The sequence below is a fragment of the Mustelus asterias genome, chromosome 9 (genome assembly GCF_964213995.1).
Source record: "Mustelus asterias chromosome 9, sMusAst1.hap1.1, whole genome shotgun sequence".
In the NCBI taxonomy this organism is placed as follows: domain Eukaryota; kingdom Metazoa; phylum Chordata; class Chondrichthyes; order Carcharhiniformes; family Triakidae; genus Mustelus; species Mustelus asterias.
Genome location: NC_135809.1, coordinates 92,303,752 through 92,323,310, shown reverse-complemented (window position 1 = coordinate 92,323,310; position 19,559 = coordinate 92,303,752). Strand labels below are relative to the sequence as shown.

The window sequence follows — 19,559 nt, the reverse complement described above, 5'->3', positions numbered from 1 at the left end:
AATGTTCTATGTTCTATGTTCTATGTTCTATTAACAGGGACCAGGCGACCCGACTTCACTGGAAAGAACAGAGGCGATTGAGGACCGCCCCTCCCAGAGGTTGGGGGGTAAGGGGGTGGCCCCTGGGTGGTGCCCAAGGGGCAAATTGGCACTGCCCTCTGGGCATCGGGCAGTGCCAATGGGGTGGGGCTAGAGGCGGCAGGGCCCATTGGGGGCAGGGCCTATGGGGGTGTCGATTGGTAGTGGTGGGAGGGTCCCGCTGCCACTCTGCATAGCGATCGGTGGCAGAGGGAGGGAAGTGGGTGATCGGGGCTGGCCATCCGGGCCCCGGGGGGCGGGGGGGGGGGGGTAGTTGGGACTGCCGGAGGTGTTGCCGCTGCCAGGGGTGGGCAGGAGGGAGGTATCGGGGCTTGCCTGGAGAGGGCAATCAGGGAGGTTTTGCTTTTTACTTAACCATGAGTGTCAGTTCCTCTCACACCCTAGAGATAGACTGTTAACTGATAGCACTCTGTGTACTGCAGTTAGAGTTTGTAAATAAAGGGATTTTAGTGAAGGAACCTCGGCCTCCGCAGACTTATTACACTGTACGCTACCAAGTTACCACAAAAGTGTCAAACTCTATTACACTAACTTTAGAACACAAGGTAACAAACTTCATTATACACACAGGATGGAATTTTCCCATCTGCCCGCCACAGGAGTCATAGCGGGTGGGACATGGGCCATGCAAAGGTTCGTTGACCTCGGGCAGGATTTTCCGATCTTGGGGCGAGCGCAGCCGGAAAATCCCGCCCGAAGTATTTAACCTCTGACTTACTTCATTACGCACAAAGTTTCTAACCTCTGACTGACTTTGTTATACACAAAGTATAAAACTTGAACTTACATTTTTATGCACAAAGCATATAACCGCCAACCTCCTTCATTATACACAAAGTATTCAACATGTATCAAATGCTTCACAAAATGTCCAAACTTACGAATTGGACATAGATACTACCCCTGGCGAGGTGAGGTGATCAGACTCTCTCCCGATAAGCTTTGTTCCTATGTCTCCAGATCCCTGACTCAGGGTCTTGATGCTTCTTCTGCAGTGGTTAGTGCCGGGTTACCACTCCCGATGTCTCTGTCTCTCCTTCTTGTACAGATCTTGCTGGCACTAATCGTGCTTCCAGTTATGTACTCACAAACAGGCACTAATCACTGTTTATTGGTCACGAATGCACAGGAGTCGTGCCTCTGTCAGGGGGTCGTATTTCTCTCAGGAGCACAACACAATCGCTGTCTGTTCAAAGCTTAGCAACAGCCACTGCGCAAACAGCTCCCGTGGCTGTTCTTCACTGCACACCCTCTGCGCAACCTTGCTGCTCCCACAATGCTTAATCTGATGCAGAGTTAGCTCTTTTAACCATCAGGCTTTACTGGTGTCTTCACTTTGCTGGTGTCTTTATGAATATACAGATCAGTGGAGACAGTGAGTTCCAGTAATCTGTAGAACTATGGTCGAGTATGAAATCTGTCTTCACCAGAGGTAGGGAAGAAATCCACAGGACTGTGAACAGTCTAGAATCCTTGGTAACTTTCTTTAACTCAGAAAGCATACTTAGCAAATTCAGTGCAGACACCAAAATCTAACCCTTGGTGTCCTGGGTTATTAACCTCTGCTACTGCTGCCTTTGCCAGCTCAACCATTGGAAACACTTGAGATTTTCAAAGTTTCAATTCAGTATCATTGACATGGGAACAAAGGGCAAGGTTTCTGGTCAGGCTAAAGCAGAGGGGGTGAGATGAGAATTTTTACTGAAGATCCCATTTCAATGGGCGGCACAGTGGTCAGCAATGCTGCCTCACAGTGCCAGGGACCCGGGTTCAATTCTGGTCTCAGATCACTATCTGTATAGAGTTTGCACATTCTCCCCATGTCTGCATGGGTTTCCTTTGGGTGCTCCGGTTTCATCCCACACTCCAAAGATATGCAGGCTGGATTGATTGGCCACACTAAATTGCCCCTTAGTGTCAGGGGGACTAGCTGGGTAAATACATGGAGTTATGGGGATAGGGATTGTTGTCAGTGCAGGCTCAATGGGCTGAATGGCCTCCTTCTGCACTGTAGGATTCTATGATTCTATGAAAATAAAGATGACCTAAAATATCTATGGGCAGCTTCCCAGAATTGTAATATTTGGAACTAAATGGGATATTATTCCTTTAGTCTACAATTTCCATTCTATTTATACTATTAAATCCACTGCTTCAATCTGTAAACCATGTTATTTTTCTTCTGGTCTTGCAGAATCTGTGACTCAGCGAGGAAATGGGATTGTCAATGAGGCATGCGAGAAAGCGCTTCAACTTGTCAATTTTGCCTACAAAATATCTAGAGACAGGTAAGATTCAAACATGTTAAGAAAAGCGGATTCTGTTAAATGTGGGAAACAAGTGGCAAGGCCCATAGTACGCAACTCCTGTAAAGGTGGAAAAGACCAGGAAACAAGTTAGAAACATAGAAGATAGGATCAAGAGGAGGCCATTCGGCCCTTCAAGCCTGCTCCACCATTCATTAAGCTCATGGCTGATCGTCCAACTCAATAACCTAATCCTGCTTTCTCCCCATAACCTTTGATCCTGTTCACCCCAAGTGCTATATCTAGCCGCCTCTTGAATACATTCAATGTTTTGGCATCAACTACTTCCTGTGGTAATGAATTCCACAGGCTCACTACTCTTTGGGTGAAGAAATGTCACCTCATCTCTGTCCTAAATGGTCTATCCTGAATCCTCAGACTGTGATCCCTGGTTCTAGACACCCCCACCATCGGGAACATCCTCCCTGCATCTACCCTGTCTAGTCCTGTTAGAATTTTATAAGTCTCTATGCGATCCCCCCTATTCGTCTGAACTCCAGCGAAAGCAACCCTAACCTAGTCAATCTCTCCTCATACCTCAGTCCCGCCGTCCCCGGAATCAGCCAAGTTGAAATAAACCTGGATGCGGTCAGTAGGTTACACTGAATTCTCATTTGATTGTAGAAGGAGAAGTCAGTTTGTGTAGCACTGATGGACTCAGCACAGTGAGCATACATGCAGGGAGGACAATGTAATTGGCAGAATATTGTGAGCTTATCAAGAACAGGCAGGAACTATACCATAAAACTGTAACAAGGCCAGCAAACTGGCAAGTTCATTCAGAAATGTCTCAAAAGTAATTGGTGTAAGAAAGGGGCGGCACGGTAGCACAGGGGCGGTACAGTAGCACAGTGGTTAGCACCGCTGCTTCACAGCTCCAGGGGCCTGGGTTCGATTCCTGGCTTGGGTCACTGTCTGTGTGGAGTTTGCACATTCTCCTCGTGTCTGCGTGGGTTTTCTCCGGGTGCTCCGGTTTCCTCCCACAGTCCAAAGATGTGCGGGTTAGGTTGATTGGCCATGCTAAAAATTGCCCTTAGTGTCCTGAGATGCGTAGGTTAGAGGGATTAGTGGGTAAATATGTAGGGATATGGGGGTAGGGCCTGGGTGGGTTTGTGGTCGGTGCAGACTCGATGGGCCGAATGGCCTCTTTCTGTACTGTAGGGTTTCGATGATTTCTAAAGGGTAATTTCACCCTGCAAGATTTGAAGTTAAGACATGTTATTGAAAGAAGCTTTACCCTGCGCTTAAATATTGCTGGACTCAGTAGGTAGTAATTTTGTCTCTAAAACAGAATATTCTAAGGCCACAGAACATCACTCCATAATCTAGCTGATCCTCGAACAAAATCTTGTATTTATGTAGCACTTTTAAATGAGTAAAAATGTCCCATGGAACCTAATACTCACGGAGAGAATGTTGCATTGTTAGTGGTGCCATTCTCTGAATTAGACACTTAGCTCCTTATTCCAAGGAGTTATCCTGGCTAATGCACTTCACTCTGCCTGTAGCATATTAACTGGTCATTCATTTCATGGCTGTTGTGAGATCTTGCTGACCTCTGAGTTTACCTACATAAACATGAAGGGCTGCACTTCCAAGTTAATTACCATAGGAAGTGATTTGGGATGCGTCAGAGATGTGACATCGTGTTATATGAGAGCCAGTCATTTTCCTGCCTAGTCGGTGTTGTAGCTGGTCTGAAAGAGGTGAATAAAGGAGTATGGTGGTGGGAAACTTGCTGTTTCATCCTGTTACTGAACTGGGAGTGTTCAGTAGAATCTGATGTGGTGTGTGTGCTATCTGTTAGCAAAGGTATCCTGGTTTACTGGGTTCTAAACCATGGGACATCAGCACAAAAATAAAGGATAATGGCAATCACCTATAACAAAGTAGTACACTGACCCTGAGCGGGAAATGTTTCACTGCTACCTTTATTTACTAATAAAATTATTTTACCATTACTATTGTTACGTCAAGCGGAATAGGAGCTAATCTTAGGTCACACAAAGCATTGCTTTAATACAATAAAGGAATCAGGACCAAATGTTCCTGGAGAAAGATTTTTTAATTCTTTCACAGGATGTGGGCATCATTGACAGGGCCAAAATTTGTTACCCATCTCTTTTGCCCCTTGAGAAAGTGATGCTGAGCTTCCTTGTTGAATCATTGCAGTCCCTGGTGTGTAGGTACACCCGCAGTGCTGTTACAGAGCGAGTTCCAGGATTCTGAGCCAGTAACAGTGAAGGAACGATGATATATTTCCAAGTCAGAATGGTGTGTGGCTTGGTAGTGGTGCTTCCATGTATCTGTTGCCATTGTCCTTCTGGAGGATGAGTTTGCAAGGTGCTGCCAAAGGAAAATTGGTGAGCTAGTGATGTGCATCTTGTCCATGGTACACACTGCTGTCACTGTGCGTCTGCGGAGGAGGGAGTGAATGTTTAAGTTGGTGGATAGGGTGCTAATCTAGTAGGCTGCTTTGTGCTGGATGGTGCTAAGCTTCATCGATTGGAGTTGCCCTCATCCAGGCAAGTGGAGTTACTTAAGGTGATGCCTCCGACTGACTTCTGATTGGTTGGAAAAAGGCACCAGAAAATGGGCAAAGCTTCCCAGGTGGAATGCGCACCTTCCAGTGGCCAAAGAAACAACTGCATCACACCATAGACGAAACATTTTCCTCTCTGGAATCAACTCAGTTGAATTCCTTCAAATAAGGGGCTGTCCCTTTGACATGATGATAAGTAAAATTCATGCGACTGATTTATGCCTTTTATTTAACTATGTTCCACAGCTCTCACTGGGAAGGCAGGGGGAGGGTTCGAGTGAAAAGGTTTACACTGCCAAGGATAAACCACCCATTGCTCTAAAATGTGCTCTTTGATTCCCAGGAAAAAAGCTGCACTGGCCCAAGACTCCGTTAGTGCCAATAAACTGCTCAGTCTCTTCAAGGATCCTGTGGCCGAGACACGGACAGCAGTGAGAGCAGCTGAGTTGTGGGATATCTCTATAGAACTCATCCAGCAGATGGTTTACACCGAGAAGGGCATGTTCAAGAATGCAACAGGTAAACAACAACAACAACTTACCACTGAGCTAGTGGTAAGGGGTGGCAGGGGGGCACAGTGATTAGCACTGCTGCCTCACAGCACCAGGAACCCAGGTTCGATTCCCGGCTTGGGTCACTGTCTGTGTGGAGTTTGCTAATTTTCCCTGTGTCTGCATGAATTTCCTCCGAATGCTCCGGTTTCCTCCCATAGTCTAAAGATATGCAGGTTAGGTGGATTGGCCATGCTAAATTGTCCTTTAGTGTCAGGGGGACTAGCTCGGGTAAATGCATGGGGTTATGGGGATAGGGCCTAGATGGGATTGTGGTCAGTGCAGCCTCGATGGGCCAAATGGCCTCCTTCTGCACTGTAGGATTCTATGAACTTACATATAGGCAGCCCCTTTTTGTAAAAACATCATAGGGTATTTTACAAAATCCTAAGTGGGAGATAGAAGCAGAGGAAGCGGCGGAGCATAGGTAATGGAATCAGTGTAGTATGTGGCACATTCTAATAATGGTGTCCTCAGCCTTCTTGCTGTGATTCAGCATGTTGCTAATGTTAGAGCCTTGGAAGTGGAAAAGACTGCAATCAGATATAGATGCAAGGGAATGGAGTCTACACCGAGCAGATGGCAATTCACGTGGATAAATGTAGTGTTATGCACGGGACTGGGCTAACACCAGACACACATATACTAAAGTATAGTGTAATACTAAAATATGTTGTAATAGGCAAACATTTTGTTATACAGCCCTCTCTGCTGCCCTCTCTGTTGGGGAGGTGTAAATAAAGTTAGTTCAATAATGGCCGCATGCTGCAAGTCCTCGGGTGGTATTTTTACCACCTCCCCGCGCTAAACATTGTGTGGTGAGCTGGGGAAATAGCGTGCGAAGCTAAAAATCTGATTCCCATCAGGCGCGAAACAGTTTGCTATCTTCCCAGCCCCTTTTTACTGGCAAGAACCAAGTTTCCTGCCCAAAACGGGCGCAAGGTTTATTAGCATGAGATTGACTGGATTTCAGTATTATTGGCGAGTTTGGAACGCATGCTTCCCCCTCCCGAATGCTTCCCCCTCCCGAATGCTTCCCCCTCCCGAATGCTTCCCCCCACACGAATGCTTCCCATCTCCCTGGCAGCACGTCACGCCAGTACCAATTAGTACTGCTCTTGTAAACGTGTGGCTCGGGCACAGCAGCAGTGAAGAAGAGTGAGGAGGTGAGTACTGCCAAGCACCATCCTCTGGGGTGGAGGGGGGTGTGGGGGTGGGGGTGGTCAGCTGTTACCATGGTGCAGGGTGGGGGCTTGTATGGGTGCAGAGGGTTGAGGGGGCTCATGCTGCTCTGGGAGTCCTGCGGTCGGAATTCGCCGCTGGCTTGGGGTTTGTGTTGCGGGCATCCCCCCTGGCTGCTCAATGACCCTTGAGGGGATTCATATGAGGTTGAGTTCCAACTCCATTAATGTCACTCTGGTCACCCTGCCATCTGTCTGCTGGACATGCTCTGTGCTTTATTGCAGACATTCCATCCCAGGCCCCACTAACGGTAACAAGCAGCAGGTCTGCAGCTGTTGTCCCAATCAAGGGATGCAGGTGTTAGCATGGCTCCCCACATTGGGTTAACTCTGCAGTGCTCCCTACGATGGTCACCCATTACACAAAAGACACAAGGATGCATCTCCACCGTCTGTCTGAACTACTAGCCATTCCTGGAAGCTACTGTACCAGACGTCCAGGTGGCTGCACTCATGTTGGGGACCTCCTCGCAGACACCCGTATGCCATCGTTGCCCGCCAGGGCCAGGATGTGTCAATGCCCAGCAGCCCATTGAGGTGACGCATGGCACTGGAGATGCTGTTAGGTTGCCAGCCTCCAGACTCATGGGGACACGGATTACTGGGAGGGAATGAGGAACCTTGGATGGATAACCTTACAGACTGTCTCTCTCTCTCTCTCGGGTTACCTGATCGGGTTACCTGATCTAAACTGGAGTTGCGGTTGAAATGCAACATTTGGATCTCCGTGTCTCCAAAAATAGGGAAAAAGCAGCCAGGATTCCACCTCCTGAACCTGCTAGAAAATACACGTGTGGATATTAGTTGAGGGCCGGGATGGAGCTCAGCTCCGATCCCTTTAATAGTGGAAAATCTTCACCAAACTTCCCAACACCATCCACACCTGAGGAATGATCGTACAGCCTCTGATCCAGATGGTGCTTTGTTGCTTTCTAGAACAAGAGGTCACAGGGAAAGATTCCGAGGTGATAGATTTAAAACTGAGATGAGGAGGAATTATTTCCCGCAGAGGATGATGAATTTGTGGGACTACTGCCCCATAGCGCGGTGGAGTCTGAATCGTTTAATGGTTTCAATTAGGAGATGGATATATTTCTGATTTAAAAATGGAGAACAGGTAGGGAAGTGGATTTGAGACCAGGGCGAGATGAGCCCTGATCTGATTGAATGGCAGAGCAGGCTCAAATGGGCTGAATTGCCCACTTCTGCTCCTAATTTCTATGTTTCTATATTTGTTCCTCAGATCTGCTGCTCAGCACACTCGACCTTCAGGCATTGGCTAAGGCGACAGGTTGCTCCACTCAGCTGCGACCAGTAACTTGCTCCAATTCCTGCCTACTGAACAAGTATCGGAACATCACCAGTATCTGCAATAACAGGTATGTACCAGCAGGAAGAACAATGATGTCAATGGTGTTGTCAGACTTCTCCGCTGCCAGGATAGCTCCTCAGTCAGATGGCACAATTGACAGTTTCTTTGTTAAGTTGATGAACTCAGGACACGGGTAGGTTTGAAAAGGTGATGAGAAACGAAGAGATATCACTGAATGACACCAAACTTAGCTTCTTAGAGCCTGGAAGGAGGTGAGGAATCTCACAAGGGGGAAAGCAACTATCTGGTGAACGCAGCAGGAAGCACGGATTCCTCCCACTTTATTTTAAGAAAGAATGTTATCAATAATCTTGATTCCAAAGAAGGACTTTAGGTAAATCTTGTCTGTTATCCGCAGCCCTGGACTGAGGAAACAAAGTATTGACAAAGGTTTCACCTTCTGATTGAGGTATTAAAGTGAGATTCACTGTCAACATTAAAAAAAACTCACATAGATCCTTTTCCGCAAAGAGGAAGGAGTTCTTTCAGTGTCCTGGACAACATTCAGCCCTGAGCATTTTCCATCAATACCCTGTCATCTTCGGGGCTCTTTCAATGACCCTGCCAATTTCTTTAATTATACGGTTGCTGTGAAAAATTTTATTTTTAAATTCCATTTTTATCATGACTTCCTTGTTTTCGAGATGTCGAGTTAACGAATAACTTTTGAGGTTATTTTTAGGCAAACTTGGCAGTTAATTTGTAGACGGAGAGGCGCCACAAATGTCAGTGAGAAACATAACCAATTCATCTGCCTCGGTTCGGGCTACGATGCCGTTAGTGTGATCCCATGGCTTCCACATTTTGAGATTTCACAATACCTCTTGTAATTCGCTGGTTAATAAGTAGAAGTATGCCTGCATTAATAGATATGTTCCCATTTACCTTGCAAATGCAGCTTGTCCCCAGAGATTGTTGGAGACGGCATTACCATTTTCTCTAACCTGTTACCATTCTTCAAATATCTGCTCACCGCAATTAAAATGACCATTTGTCGTATTCTCTATGACTCTAGACAGTATGCCCGGTGGGGCGCATCTAACAACCCATATGTTCGATGGCTAATCCCAGATTATGATGATGGCTTCTTATTTCCGAAAGGATGGTTCGCAAGCAAGGAACATAATGGGTTCCCCTTACCACCGGTATGTAGTGGGGCATGCTGAAGTGAGGTGGATGGGTAGAGATGATTGTGCTGTAATGGAAAGGTCTGGAATGTGCTGCCTGGGAGTGTGGTAGAGGCAGATTGCCTCACATCCTTTAAAAACTACCTGGATGAGCACTTGGCACACCATAACATTCATGGCTATGGGCCAAGTGCTGGTAAATGGGATTAGGTGGGGGTTCAGGTGTTTCTCACGTGTCGGTGTAGACTTGATGGGCCGAAGAGCCTCTTCTGTACCGTATAATTCTATGATTCTATGATTGTATTGGTTATTTCCAGGTTAGGAAAGTGTCAACTGCAATCCTGCACACCCGCAATGAGAACATTTCACTGGACAGCAGCTACGCCCATATTTTGGTGGAATGGGGGCAGTGGATTGACCACGATATGGACCTGACACCACAAACTGCCAGTTCCTCTTCCTTCATCAACAGCAGTGACTGTTCATCATCATGTCGAAACGAAAATCCCTGCTTCCCAATCCAGGCGAGTATCTGTCCTGCATCACCAATGTATACTCGATGCAAATGTTTTAACTCTTGTTCATTGTCTGATTAAACCTGAATGTGTTGTAGATCCCTGATGGTGACCCCCGTGCACATGAGAGCAAAATGTGCATGCCCTTCTTCCGCTCGGCCCCAGCATGTGGCAGCGGCACATCTGTCACCTTCACTGGGAATCTCCATCCCAGGGAACAAATGAACAGCATCACTTCCTTTGTGGATGCCAGCTTGGTTTATGGGAGCACAGATTCCCTAGCACGGAAACTGAGGAACCTAACTAATGACCTCGGCTATCTGGCCATTAACCAGGAGTACACTGACAACGGCCGAGCCTACCTACCTTTCGCGAGCAAGAAACTTCAAAACCCTTGTGCACTGACTAGAAACCTCACCGCAAACAAATCGGACATTCCATGTTTTCTGGCAGGTAAGTCCACCACAAGGCATGAGTACATCAAATTTATCATTGTAATGTGAAAGGGAAAGGGATTAAGAACAGAGATAGGTCATTGTTTTTGGAATATATTTAGTAATACAGAGAGGAGGGAAAGAAGAAAAGCAGCAAGGTGGCACAGTGGTTAGCACTGCTGCCTCATAGCTCCAGAGACCCGGTTTGCTTCTGGCCATGGGTGACTGACTTTGTGGAGTTTGCACATTCTCCCAGTGTTTCCGGTTTCCATAGAATCCCTACAGTGCAGGAGGAGGCCATTCAGCCCATCAAGCCCGCACCAACAACAATCCCACCCAGGCCCTATCCCCGTAACCCCACTTATTTACCCTGCTAATCCCCCTGACACTAAGGGGCAATTTAGCATGGCCAATCAAATTGACCCTCACATTTTTGGGCCATGGGAGGAAGCCAGAGCACCTGGAGGAAACCCATGCAAAAACGGGGAGAACTCCACACAGACAGTGGCCGGAGGCTGGAATTAAACCCGGGTCCCTGGCGCTATGAGGCAGCAATGCTAACCACTGTGCCACCCCACAGTCCAAAGCTGTGCGGGTTAGATGGAATGCCCATGCTAAATTGTTCCTTAGTGTCAGGGGGATTAGCAGGGTAAATGTGTGAGGTTACAGGGATAGGTCCTGGGTGGGATTGTTGTCAGTGCAGGTTTGATGGGCCGAATGGCCTCCTTCTGCACTGTAGGGATTCCATGATTCATACAGCAGCAATATTCTGGAATCGAGAGATCTCGAGTCTCCAGCACTGATCATACAAATGATTCAATGTTTATTTCAGAAAGAAAATAGAGGTATTATTAAGCAGAGATTCGATACGAATGTGTATAAACAGGGCAGTAAAGCCTCCTGTGACCATAAAATATAATGTCCAGTAATTTCTACAGAAATGTCTTTGTGATTTTTTGCCCTATTCCCATCCTTAATTCCTGAATTCCCAACAACTCTCTATGTTCTTTCCAAAATGGTTTCTTTCTGCTGTCTCATGCCAATCTTCTTAAAAGGTCCTTAAAAAGATACCTCTAAGGAACCACTCTTTGCCCATCTGCATTCTGCAGTGTAACTATTCATCTTCCTTGTGAACTACATGACCTTCTTTCAAAGTCCTTTCTTGATCATTAACCAAAAGGGGCTCTTCTGTCTCATCCCTTTCGGTTCGAGAACTTTGTTTTATGCCACCCTCCATATTCCTATCGGTTTTTGTCCCTTGTTCTTTCAGTCCAATGTTTCATAGATATCTCATCCCTCAACAGTATTGTCTTTCCATGTGTTTGCAGAGTGTCATGTATAGAAACATAGAAAATAGGAACAGGAGGAAGCCATTTGGCCCTTCGAGCCTGCTCCATCGTTCATTACGATCATGGCTGATCATCCAACTCAATAGCCTAATCCTGCTTTTTCCCCGTAACCGTTGATCCCATTCACCCCGAGTGCTATTCCAGCCATTTCTTAAATACATTCAATGTTCTGGCATCAACTACTTCCTGTGGTAATGAATTCCACATAGTATAGTTCCTCATAGTGACAATTCCTCATTCTGAATACAGTGCTGACTTGGTGCCTTCACTTTGCGAATATATTTAAATGTGTGCCATGTTATGGTTGTTGAATGATAATGTGTCTGTTAACCTCTGGCAGTTTTTTTGCCTAATTTTCATACAACCAAAGCTGCAGCTTCACTTTCTTTCCTTCCTTTAACTCTTACCTGGGTAGCACTGCCATTGCATCAAATTGGTGTTCTGGCTGTAGCGGCTAGTTTGAGGGCTAGTCCCAAGGATAAGATTTTGATTGATAGCTATAGGATTAAACTAATGCTAGAATACTATCTCCTGATCACAGGAGTACTGATCATAGCCTTCTAATTCCAATATAGAATTTATGTTGGTTACCATTTACTTCCCAATGGTTTTGACAGTCAAGCAGCGTTCTTCTCAACCATTTCCAATGTCTCCTGAATAAACAGCAGACTTCCACACTGTAGAGCACTCCTTGCTCATAATACTGTGACCCTCCTCACTGGCGATAGGCTCCCAGTAACTAATTATTTCACCTAATATTGTCCTTCAAGCTGCACTTGTTGTAGGTTATCTTACACTCTGACTTTCTATTCTGTCATTACTTTTGTGCACACTTTATTTTGCAATTGAACACTTCCAACTTTCTGGCACAGTGTTTGGTACTGCTGCCTCACAGCGCCAGGGAGCCGGGTTTGATTCCTAGCTTGGGTCCCTGCTTGTGCAGAGTCTGCATGTTCTCCCCATATCTGCGTGGGTTTCCTTCGGATGCTCCAGTTTCCTCCCATAGTCCGAAAGACATGCTGGTTAGGTGCATTGGCCATGCTAAATTCCCCTCAGTGTATCCGAACAGGCGCCGGAGTGTGGCGACTCGGGGATGTTCACAGTAACTTCATTGCTGCGTTAATGTAAGCCTACTTGTGACAATAATAAATAAAAATTAAAAAAAGGTTTCTTCATTTAAACCAGCAGCCCATCAGTCCAGTAAATAGCTATTTAACCTAATAGACTAGTAGCTGATAGCAATGAGTAAAAGTGAGCCTTAAAGCTCAGAATGCTCTAGCTTATTTCCCAGTTTGTGCCAAGTTGTCTAATCAGATTTACGTTGTCTGTTGGGGTGCTGTAATCAACGTCAGGGTCTAAAAGCAACGAGGAAACAAAAATCAGTCCTGTGCTTGAACAGTGATCTCCTCTGGGAGTTCATGGATTGCATTTGGCTGTGATTCCCAGTGAAAATTCACAGTGAAAGTTCTGCCAACACTTTAGGCTTAAATTTTCACACTTGCATTGGGCGCGCAGAGTCGGAAGAATTCCCAGCTGTGTGAACTCGTCTGCTGAAAAAGTGCCTGAAAGTTCAGAGCTGGGCCTCCATTTTCGCAGAGACCGAGAGCCGCCATCTCCGTGAGAAAATTCAAGCCTTACTGTCTAGGCTCAGAGGTTAAGAAGGTCCAATATACCAGAGTGCTCCCATACCCCAATACCTTCCTGAAACACAAAGAGAAGATTAGCATTCAAAAGGAGGAAGGTGCAGAGCAAGCAGCAAACAACACTACACCATTACATGGGGCATGGCTCAATGGAAGAGACCAGCAGCTCCAACAGGTCAGGCCTGAACTACTGGAGGTGGAACTAGTTCTTTGTAAATTTAACAACTCCAACTTACAGCCCACTGTGGAGAGATAACAGTAAGAAGTCTCACAACACCAGGTTAAAGTCCAACAGGTTTATTTGGTAGCAAATACCATAAGCTTTCGGAGCTTCGTCAGACGAAGGAGCAGCAAGCTCTGAAAGCTTATGGTATTTGCTACCAAATAAACCTGTTGGACTTTAACCTGGTGTTGTGAGACTTCTTACTGTGCTTACCCCAGTCCAACGCCGGCATCTCCACATCGAGAGATAACAGCACAGAGTTAGCCGAGATCTGAAAAAAAGCCCCAAAGAGTTTATATCTATAAAAAATGCTTTAGACTTTTAAGGTTGTGAATATTAGTGCTGAGGAATCAAACCCTTTCCATTTAAAGTGCCGACTGTCAGCACCCCAGAGCCGGAGCAGGGAAAACAAGGCTCCGAGAAGATTTTGGCGACCTTTAAGGCCAGATTCTGCGGCAAGCACTTCACATTTTACAGCAACAGAATAGACATTGCTCAGCAAGACATAAACGCCATGTAATTTTTTGTTTGATTTTGCTATCCAGGGGATTCACGAGCAAACGAACACTTAGGGATTCTGACACTACACACAATCTTCCTACGGGAGCACAATCGAATAGTCTCAGAACTGCACCAGCTGAATCCACACTGGAGTGGAGAAATCCTGTACCAGGAAGCACGGAAAATCCTGGGAGCCTACCAGCAGGTGAGGAAGAGGATTGATATCAACAAGATAGGGACCCCTTTACATTTCAAAAGATTTCTTTACTCAGATACTTGTAGCACCAGTTCTGTTTGAGATTGGGGCTCTATGACTTTCTTCAATGCGTGTGTCTAAGCTGTTCTTTAGCTAGACTATAAGAGATGCCTGAGAGGTGTCTCAATGAAGACTCTTTCTCCAGTGACAAATATAATGGGTGGAATTTTCCCATGTCTTAACAGTGTGAAAATAGGAGTCCTCCATGCCTGTCTTTTGGGTGAGTTTCCAGCACTCTGTCAGTTTTTCTGACAGATGGGGGCTTTGCACCGGCGGGGGAGCTGGGGGGAGGGGAGGGGGGTATGCTAGGGGAGCCGGTTGCAGAGCACCTCAGGCGCCATTGCGTAGGGTGTCCTCATCTACTAGTGCACCAGGAGACCTCCTCCCAGATCTCCCCCCCCACTCTCCCACCCCACGGACATCGGACATACCCCCTCCCCCAACCATCATCGGCGGCATTGCTACCCCTCCACCAACATGGGTCACTGGCATTAGGGCATCAGGACCCCTCCCAAGTCCCCATGCCCCTCCCCTCCCCTCATGACCCCTCTGTGGCCCACCCCTGCACACCCCCCCTCACTTGCATAAGACCCCGTCATTGTGCATATGCCCCCCTCCGTTATAGCCCCACCCCCACTCAGGCCCCACACCCATGGCACTGCCCCGGCACACTTAGAGTGCCCAACCGGGAATTGCCAGGGTGCCAGGTCGATACTGCCCAATGGGCACTGCCCGGATATGTCCTCGACAACCCAGGGACTTCAGTAGTAATTCTCACTAGCATGATGCCACGCCAGCAAAGGGGGAAGCATCTGGGAGGGTGGAAGCAGCCATGTTAAACTGGGTAATTACATTGTGATGTAGGCAAATCTGTGCCAATAGGCTTTGTGCCCAGAAGCCATTCCCGCCAGCAAAAGAGGGCCAGGAAGATAGCAATTCTATTCATGCCGGGCCCAAATCGGATTTTTAGTCTCACATGCTATCTTCCCAGCTCACCGTGCTGATCAACCGGCAAGTTGAGTCGGTAAGACCGCGCCCTTTATATATGTAAGTAATGATCGTGACAGACTGCGTAATAATTGTGCTTTCCAATTGACTAACCACAGTTTCTGTGCTAATGAATAGAATTACATCTATCAATTTATAAAAATTGTATAAAGTTACCTGATACGAAATAATATCAATTCCATTTACTTAACACCCATCATGACATCTTGCACAGAAGCACAATTGCCAACACTCTGTGGTTTTGTGATGAGGAATATACATTGTAAGAGAGAGAGTGGCTCCTTCCTGTGACAAGAAAAATGGATGCTGGAAAAACTCAATAGGTCTGACAGCATCGGTAGGGAGGGAAAACAAAGTTGATATTTCGAGTCCATTTGGCTTTTTATCAGATATACAGGGGGCGATTCTCTCACCCCTCTTCGCCAATTGTCCAGCACAGCACGGTGGGGGAATCTTGTGGCCAGGCGTGTGTGGGATTCACGCTTGCGTTCCCGCCGTGCGCGCATCTCCCTGCGCCGGATTTCTGGTGCCATCAGATCCACACTGGAAACTGGCGGGAAGGCAAGGTATGTCATTTATATCTTTATTCAAATCTAATTTTAATGTAATTAGCAGGCCCGGGACTGAAGGCTTTCCCACCCCACCAGAGTGAAGTGGGGGCAATCCCCCAAGGGGGATGAGCGGCAGGGCACCCTGACATTGCCAGCTTGTGCCCCCTGGCAATGGCCCATGGGGCAAAGTGCCAATGCCCAGGCGGCACCTTGGCACTGCCCACCAGGCATGGGGCAGGGTCAAGGGAGCGAGGCCTGTGGGGGGCATGGCCTAGGAGCGATTGGTGGGGGTGGGGGAGCCCCGCTGCCACTCTGCACTGCGATTGATGGGGGCAGGAGGGAGGCCAGCAATCAGGGCAACTCGATTGCAGAACAAGAGATAGATGGTCCGGGGTGGGAGGGGGCGCAGAGGTTGTGGGGGAAGCAGGGGTGGGAGAGGCAGGGGTTGGTTTCTACATTGAGGCAATACATGTATAGGATTTTTTTTTTAAAAGGCTTAAGATGGAGGAGAAAAGTCACAGTCTTTCGGTGAGCCTGGATGGGGCTTCCGCCATATGTCCAGTGAAGCTATGACAGGAGCAGTTCCTGAGAAACTCTTGGCCTCTGCCCCTTAAACTAAGATTTCACTGAGAATTCTCACCTAAAAACCATAAGGGATGGACTTCTTCACAGTTAACCAAGAAATATTCAAAACCAAAAAGCCACACAGGCAATGATTGCAACATACCACAAAAAAGCAAAAGAGTTTCCAGAAATATTTGCTTTTCAAGTGCAGCGTTATAAAAGGAGCTAAGAACTCTGACACACACCTTTGCACAGACTTGCTCTCCTATGACGTATTGCGAAATGCTTCACTCAAAATCTGCCTGTAGTAACTCAAAGCAACTTGATTTCATAGAATCCTACAGTGCAGAAGAAGGCCATTCAGCCCAAGTCTGATTCGACCACAACTCCACACAGCCTCATTTACCCTAGCTAGTCCCCCTGACACTAAGGGGCAATTTACCACAGCCAATCCACCTAACCCGCACACCTTTGGACCGTGGGAGGAAACTGGAGCATCTGGAGGAAACCCACGCAGACACGGGGAGAATGTGCAAACTCCACACAGACAGTGACCCAAGCCAGGAATCGAACCCGGGTCCCTGGGGCTGTGAGGCAGCAATGCTAACCACTGTGCCACCCTTTTGGCAAGTAACAAACTAAAAGATTTATTGACTGAGAAGAACTAAGTACAACTAAGGGTTTAACAGCACAACAATACAGTGCAACTACTCCCGACATCGCCCTGACTCCTACTGAAGCTTCCAGCCTCAAGATGCCCACGTTTGCACACTCGTGCTCCATTGTTAGTCCGGTCACGTGGCCTGTGAAAGATGACCCATGAAAGGGGCCACACTATCCAAAGTTTATTTTCACATCTCTTTGATTTATTCATCTACAAGGCACAGGTCAGGCTTGCGATGGAATGTTCTCCACTTGCCTGGATGAGTGCAACTTCAGCAACATAAGAGGCTTGGCACAATCCACCACTTTAAACATCGATTCACACCACCACCTGTGTACAGTAACAGCAGTGTGTCCCATCCACATATGCAATACAGGAACGCGCGAAGGCTTATTTCACAGTACCTTCCAAACCCATGACCTCTACCACCTCGAAGTACAGGGACAGTAGACGCATGGGAACACCACCACTTAAAAGGTCTCTTCCAAGGCAGCATCCTGACTTGGAACTACATAGTCATTCTGTCATTGTCATTGGGTCAAACCTTGGAACTCCCTCCCTAATAGCTCAACACTATCACCTCAAGGACAGTTAGGTATGGTTATTAAATGCTGGCCTTGCCAACAACGCCCACATCCTATGAATGAAAAGGAAAATAGGAGTGAATGTTGTAAATGAGGATGTGAAGCCACATAATGAAGAAGTCTGCCGGTCAACCAGATTCCATATTTATTTGCAAAGTTACCATTTCTTTGTTGTTAAAAACTCATTAAGCATCAATATTCTCAGCAGTTCCCTTTTGACTCAAACTGGCTGTTGGCATGAATGATAAAGTTTAGCTTGTGTGATGATTGCATTTGAGATACAGTACATACGAGGTGATTATACTGGTGCCTTATTCCTGCAACAAAAGGCTTGAGGAAACAATGCATCCAGCTCACTATTACTGCACTCAGCTGTGACCACATTTAGCTTGTACAATAAGCATAGTGATAGAAACTGGATAATAAATGCAATTCATTTTCTTATGAAACACTAAGGTAGCTGTTAAAACAGTTAGTTTATATTGATAGGTTTCATCAGACTGACAAATTCAGAAGCAGGGGTACCTTGGTTCTCCCAGTGCTCAGCCGAGCGCTTAGGAATAGTCGCGAGGTGAACTGCCTCACTGCTGACCCATACAGTGCTTTCCAGACCCCCACAACCCACTGGGTGATAACAATCCCCACAGATCGCCCGAGAACTCTGTCCCGCACCGTGCGGGGTCCCATGTGTCTGTCCAGGTCAGATAGACAGTAGGGAGGCGCCCTCCTAACTTTCATGCAACGGATGGCCATTGTAGGCAGCACCACTGAGTTGGACACAGTGTTCAGAGCTGTGTTAACACCTGTCAAGCTCCCTTCATTGGGGCAACAGCTGCCAGGTGCCAGCTGAGAGGTGGCAGGGTGGAGGGCACATTTGTGGGATTTGACCTCAACCTCTGGAGCCTTTCTGGGGTCTTCCAGCAGGCAAGGAGAATACTCACCACACATCCTCAACCCAGCAGTGACACCCGTCATGAGAACTCCTGGCCCAGCCTGAGCCCCCCCCAAGACCATGCGCCTATGGGTGCCCCTGCCCCATCCCACATGTTAACTAGGTTGATCCCGAGCATAGAGGAATTTTCTTATGAGGAGAGGTTCAGCAGGTTGAGCCTCTACTCACTGGAGTTTAGAAAAATGAGGGGAGGCCTTATTGAGACATAAATGCATTTAAATCGTCAGGCCGCCCGATTCGGGCGCGGGCCGGACCCGCGCCCGAAACGGGTGTCAGTAAAGCCGCGATCTGCTCTGATTCGGGTGCAGATCGCGTTAAAGGCCCGACGTCCAACTTTACCACGATCATAAGAAAATGAATCTCAAGGGGCTTGACAGGGTAGATGCTGAGAGATTGCTTCCCCTTGTGGGAGAGTCTAGGACCAGAGGGTACAATCTCAGAGCAAAGTGTCACCATTTTGAGACTGAAATGAGGTGGAATTTCTTCCGTCAGAGATGAGTGAATCTGTGGAATTCTTTACTGCAGTGGGCTGTAAAGACTGGGGCATTGAGTATGTTCAAAGCTGAAATAGACAGATTTTTAAAGGAATCAAGGGTTATGGGGATAAGGTGGGAAAGTGGAGTTGAGGAATATCATGTCAGATCATTCATGATATTAGTGAATGGTAAAGCAGACCTGATGGGCCGAATAGCCTACTTCTGCTCCTATATTTTATGGTCTGCATGATCATTGTAGTGCACCCCTGCAAACACTGCGAGCATGCCAAGTTCATGTAATATGTCATACATCAGAGCTAAGTCTAAGAGAAACTTTCAAGGACAGTCTCTTTGCCAAACCCTCATCTGCTTTCCTGTCAGGTGCAGACCTTGTTTCATCTTTCATTGCCAGTTCAAAATGAATTCATGATGCCTCATAGTTACATCATGCAGCCAATACTGGTGGAAATGAACTTGCTACCCATATGCTGCTAATAATGCAGCCTGTTTTGAGAATTGTTCGAATTCAGCAGTACTTTCTGACAGTTGCCTCTGATTGAGAGTTGATCTGTTACACACAGAGGGCCTGATTTTACCAAAA

General features: G+C 46.9%; 1 protein-coding gene across 1 annotated transcript in view; it reads left to right on the top strand.

The window, feature by feature from the left end:
* The window catches only part of LOC144498830 (myeloperoxidase-like), a 90,999-nt gene that overhangs the window by 40,507 nt on the left and 30,933 nt on the right, over positions 1–19,559 (top strand). Inside the window, exons 3-9 of the mRNA XM_078220563.1 lie at positions 2,294–2,387; positions 5,291–5,466; positions 7,983–8,118; positions 9,127–9,256; positions 9,556–9,762; positions 9,852–10,206; positions 13,948–14,108. Coding sequence (XP_078076689.1) covers positions 2,294–2,387; positions 5,291–5,466; positions 7,983–8,118; positions 9,127–9,256; positions 9,556–9,762; positions 9,852–10,206; positions 13,948–14,108 — 1,259 coding nt within the window. The remainder of the gene's footprint in view (positions 1–2,293; positions 2,388–5,290; positions 5,467–7,982; positions 8,119–9,126; positions 9,257–9,555; positions 9,763–9,851; positions 10,207–13,947; positions 14,109–19,559) is intronic.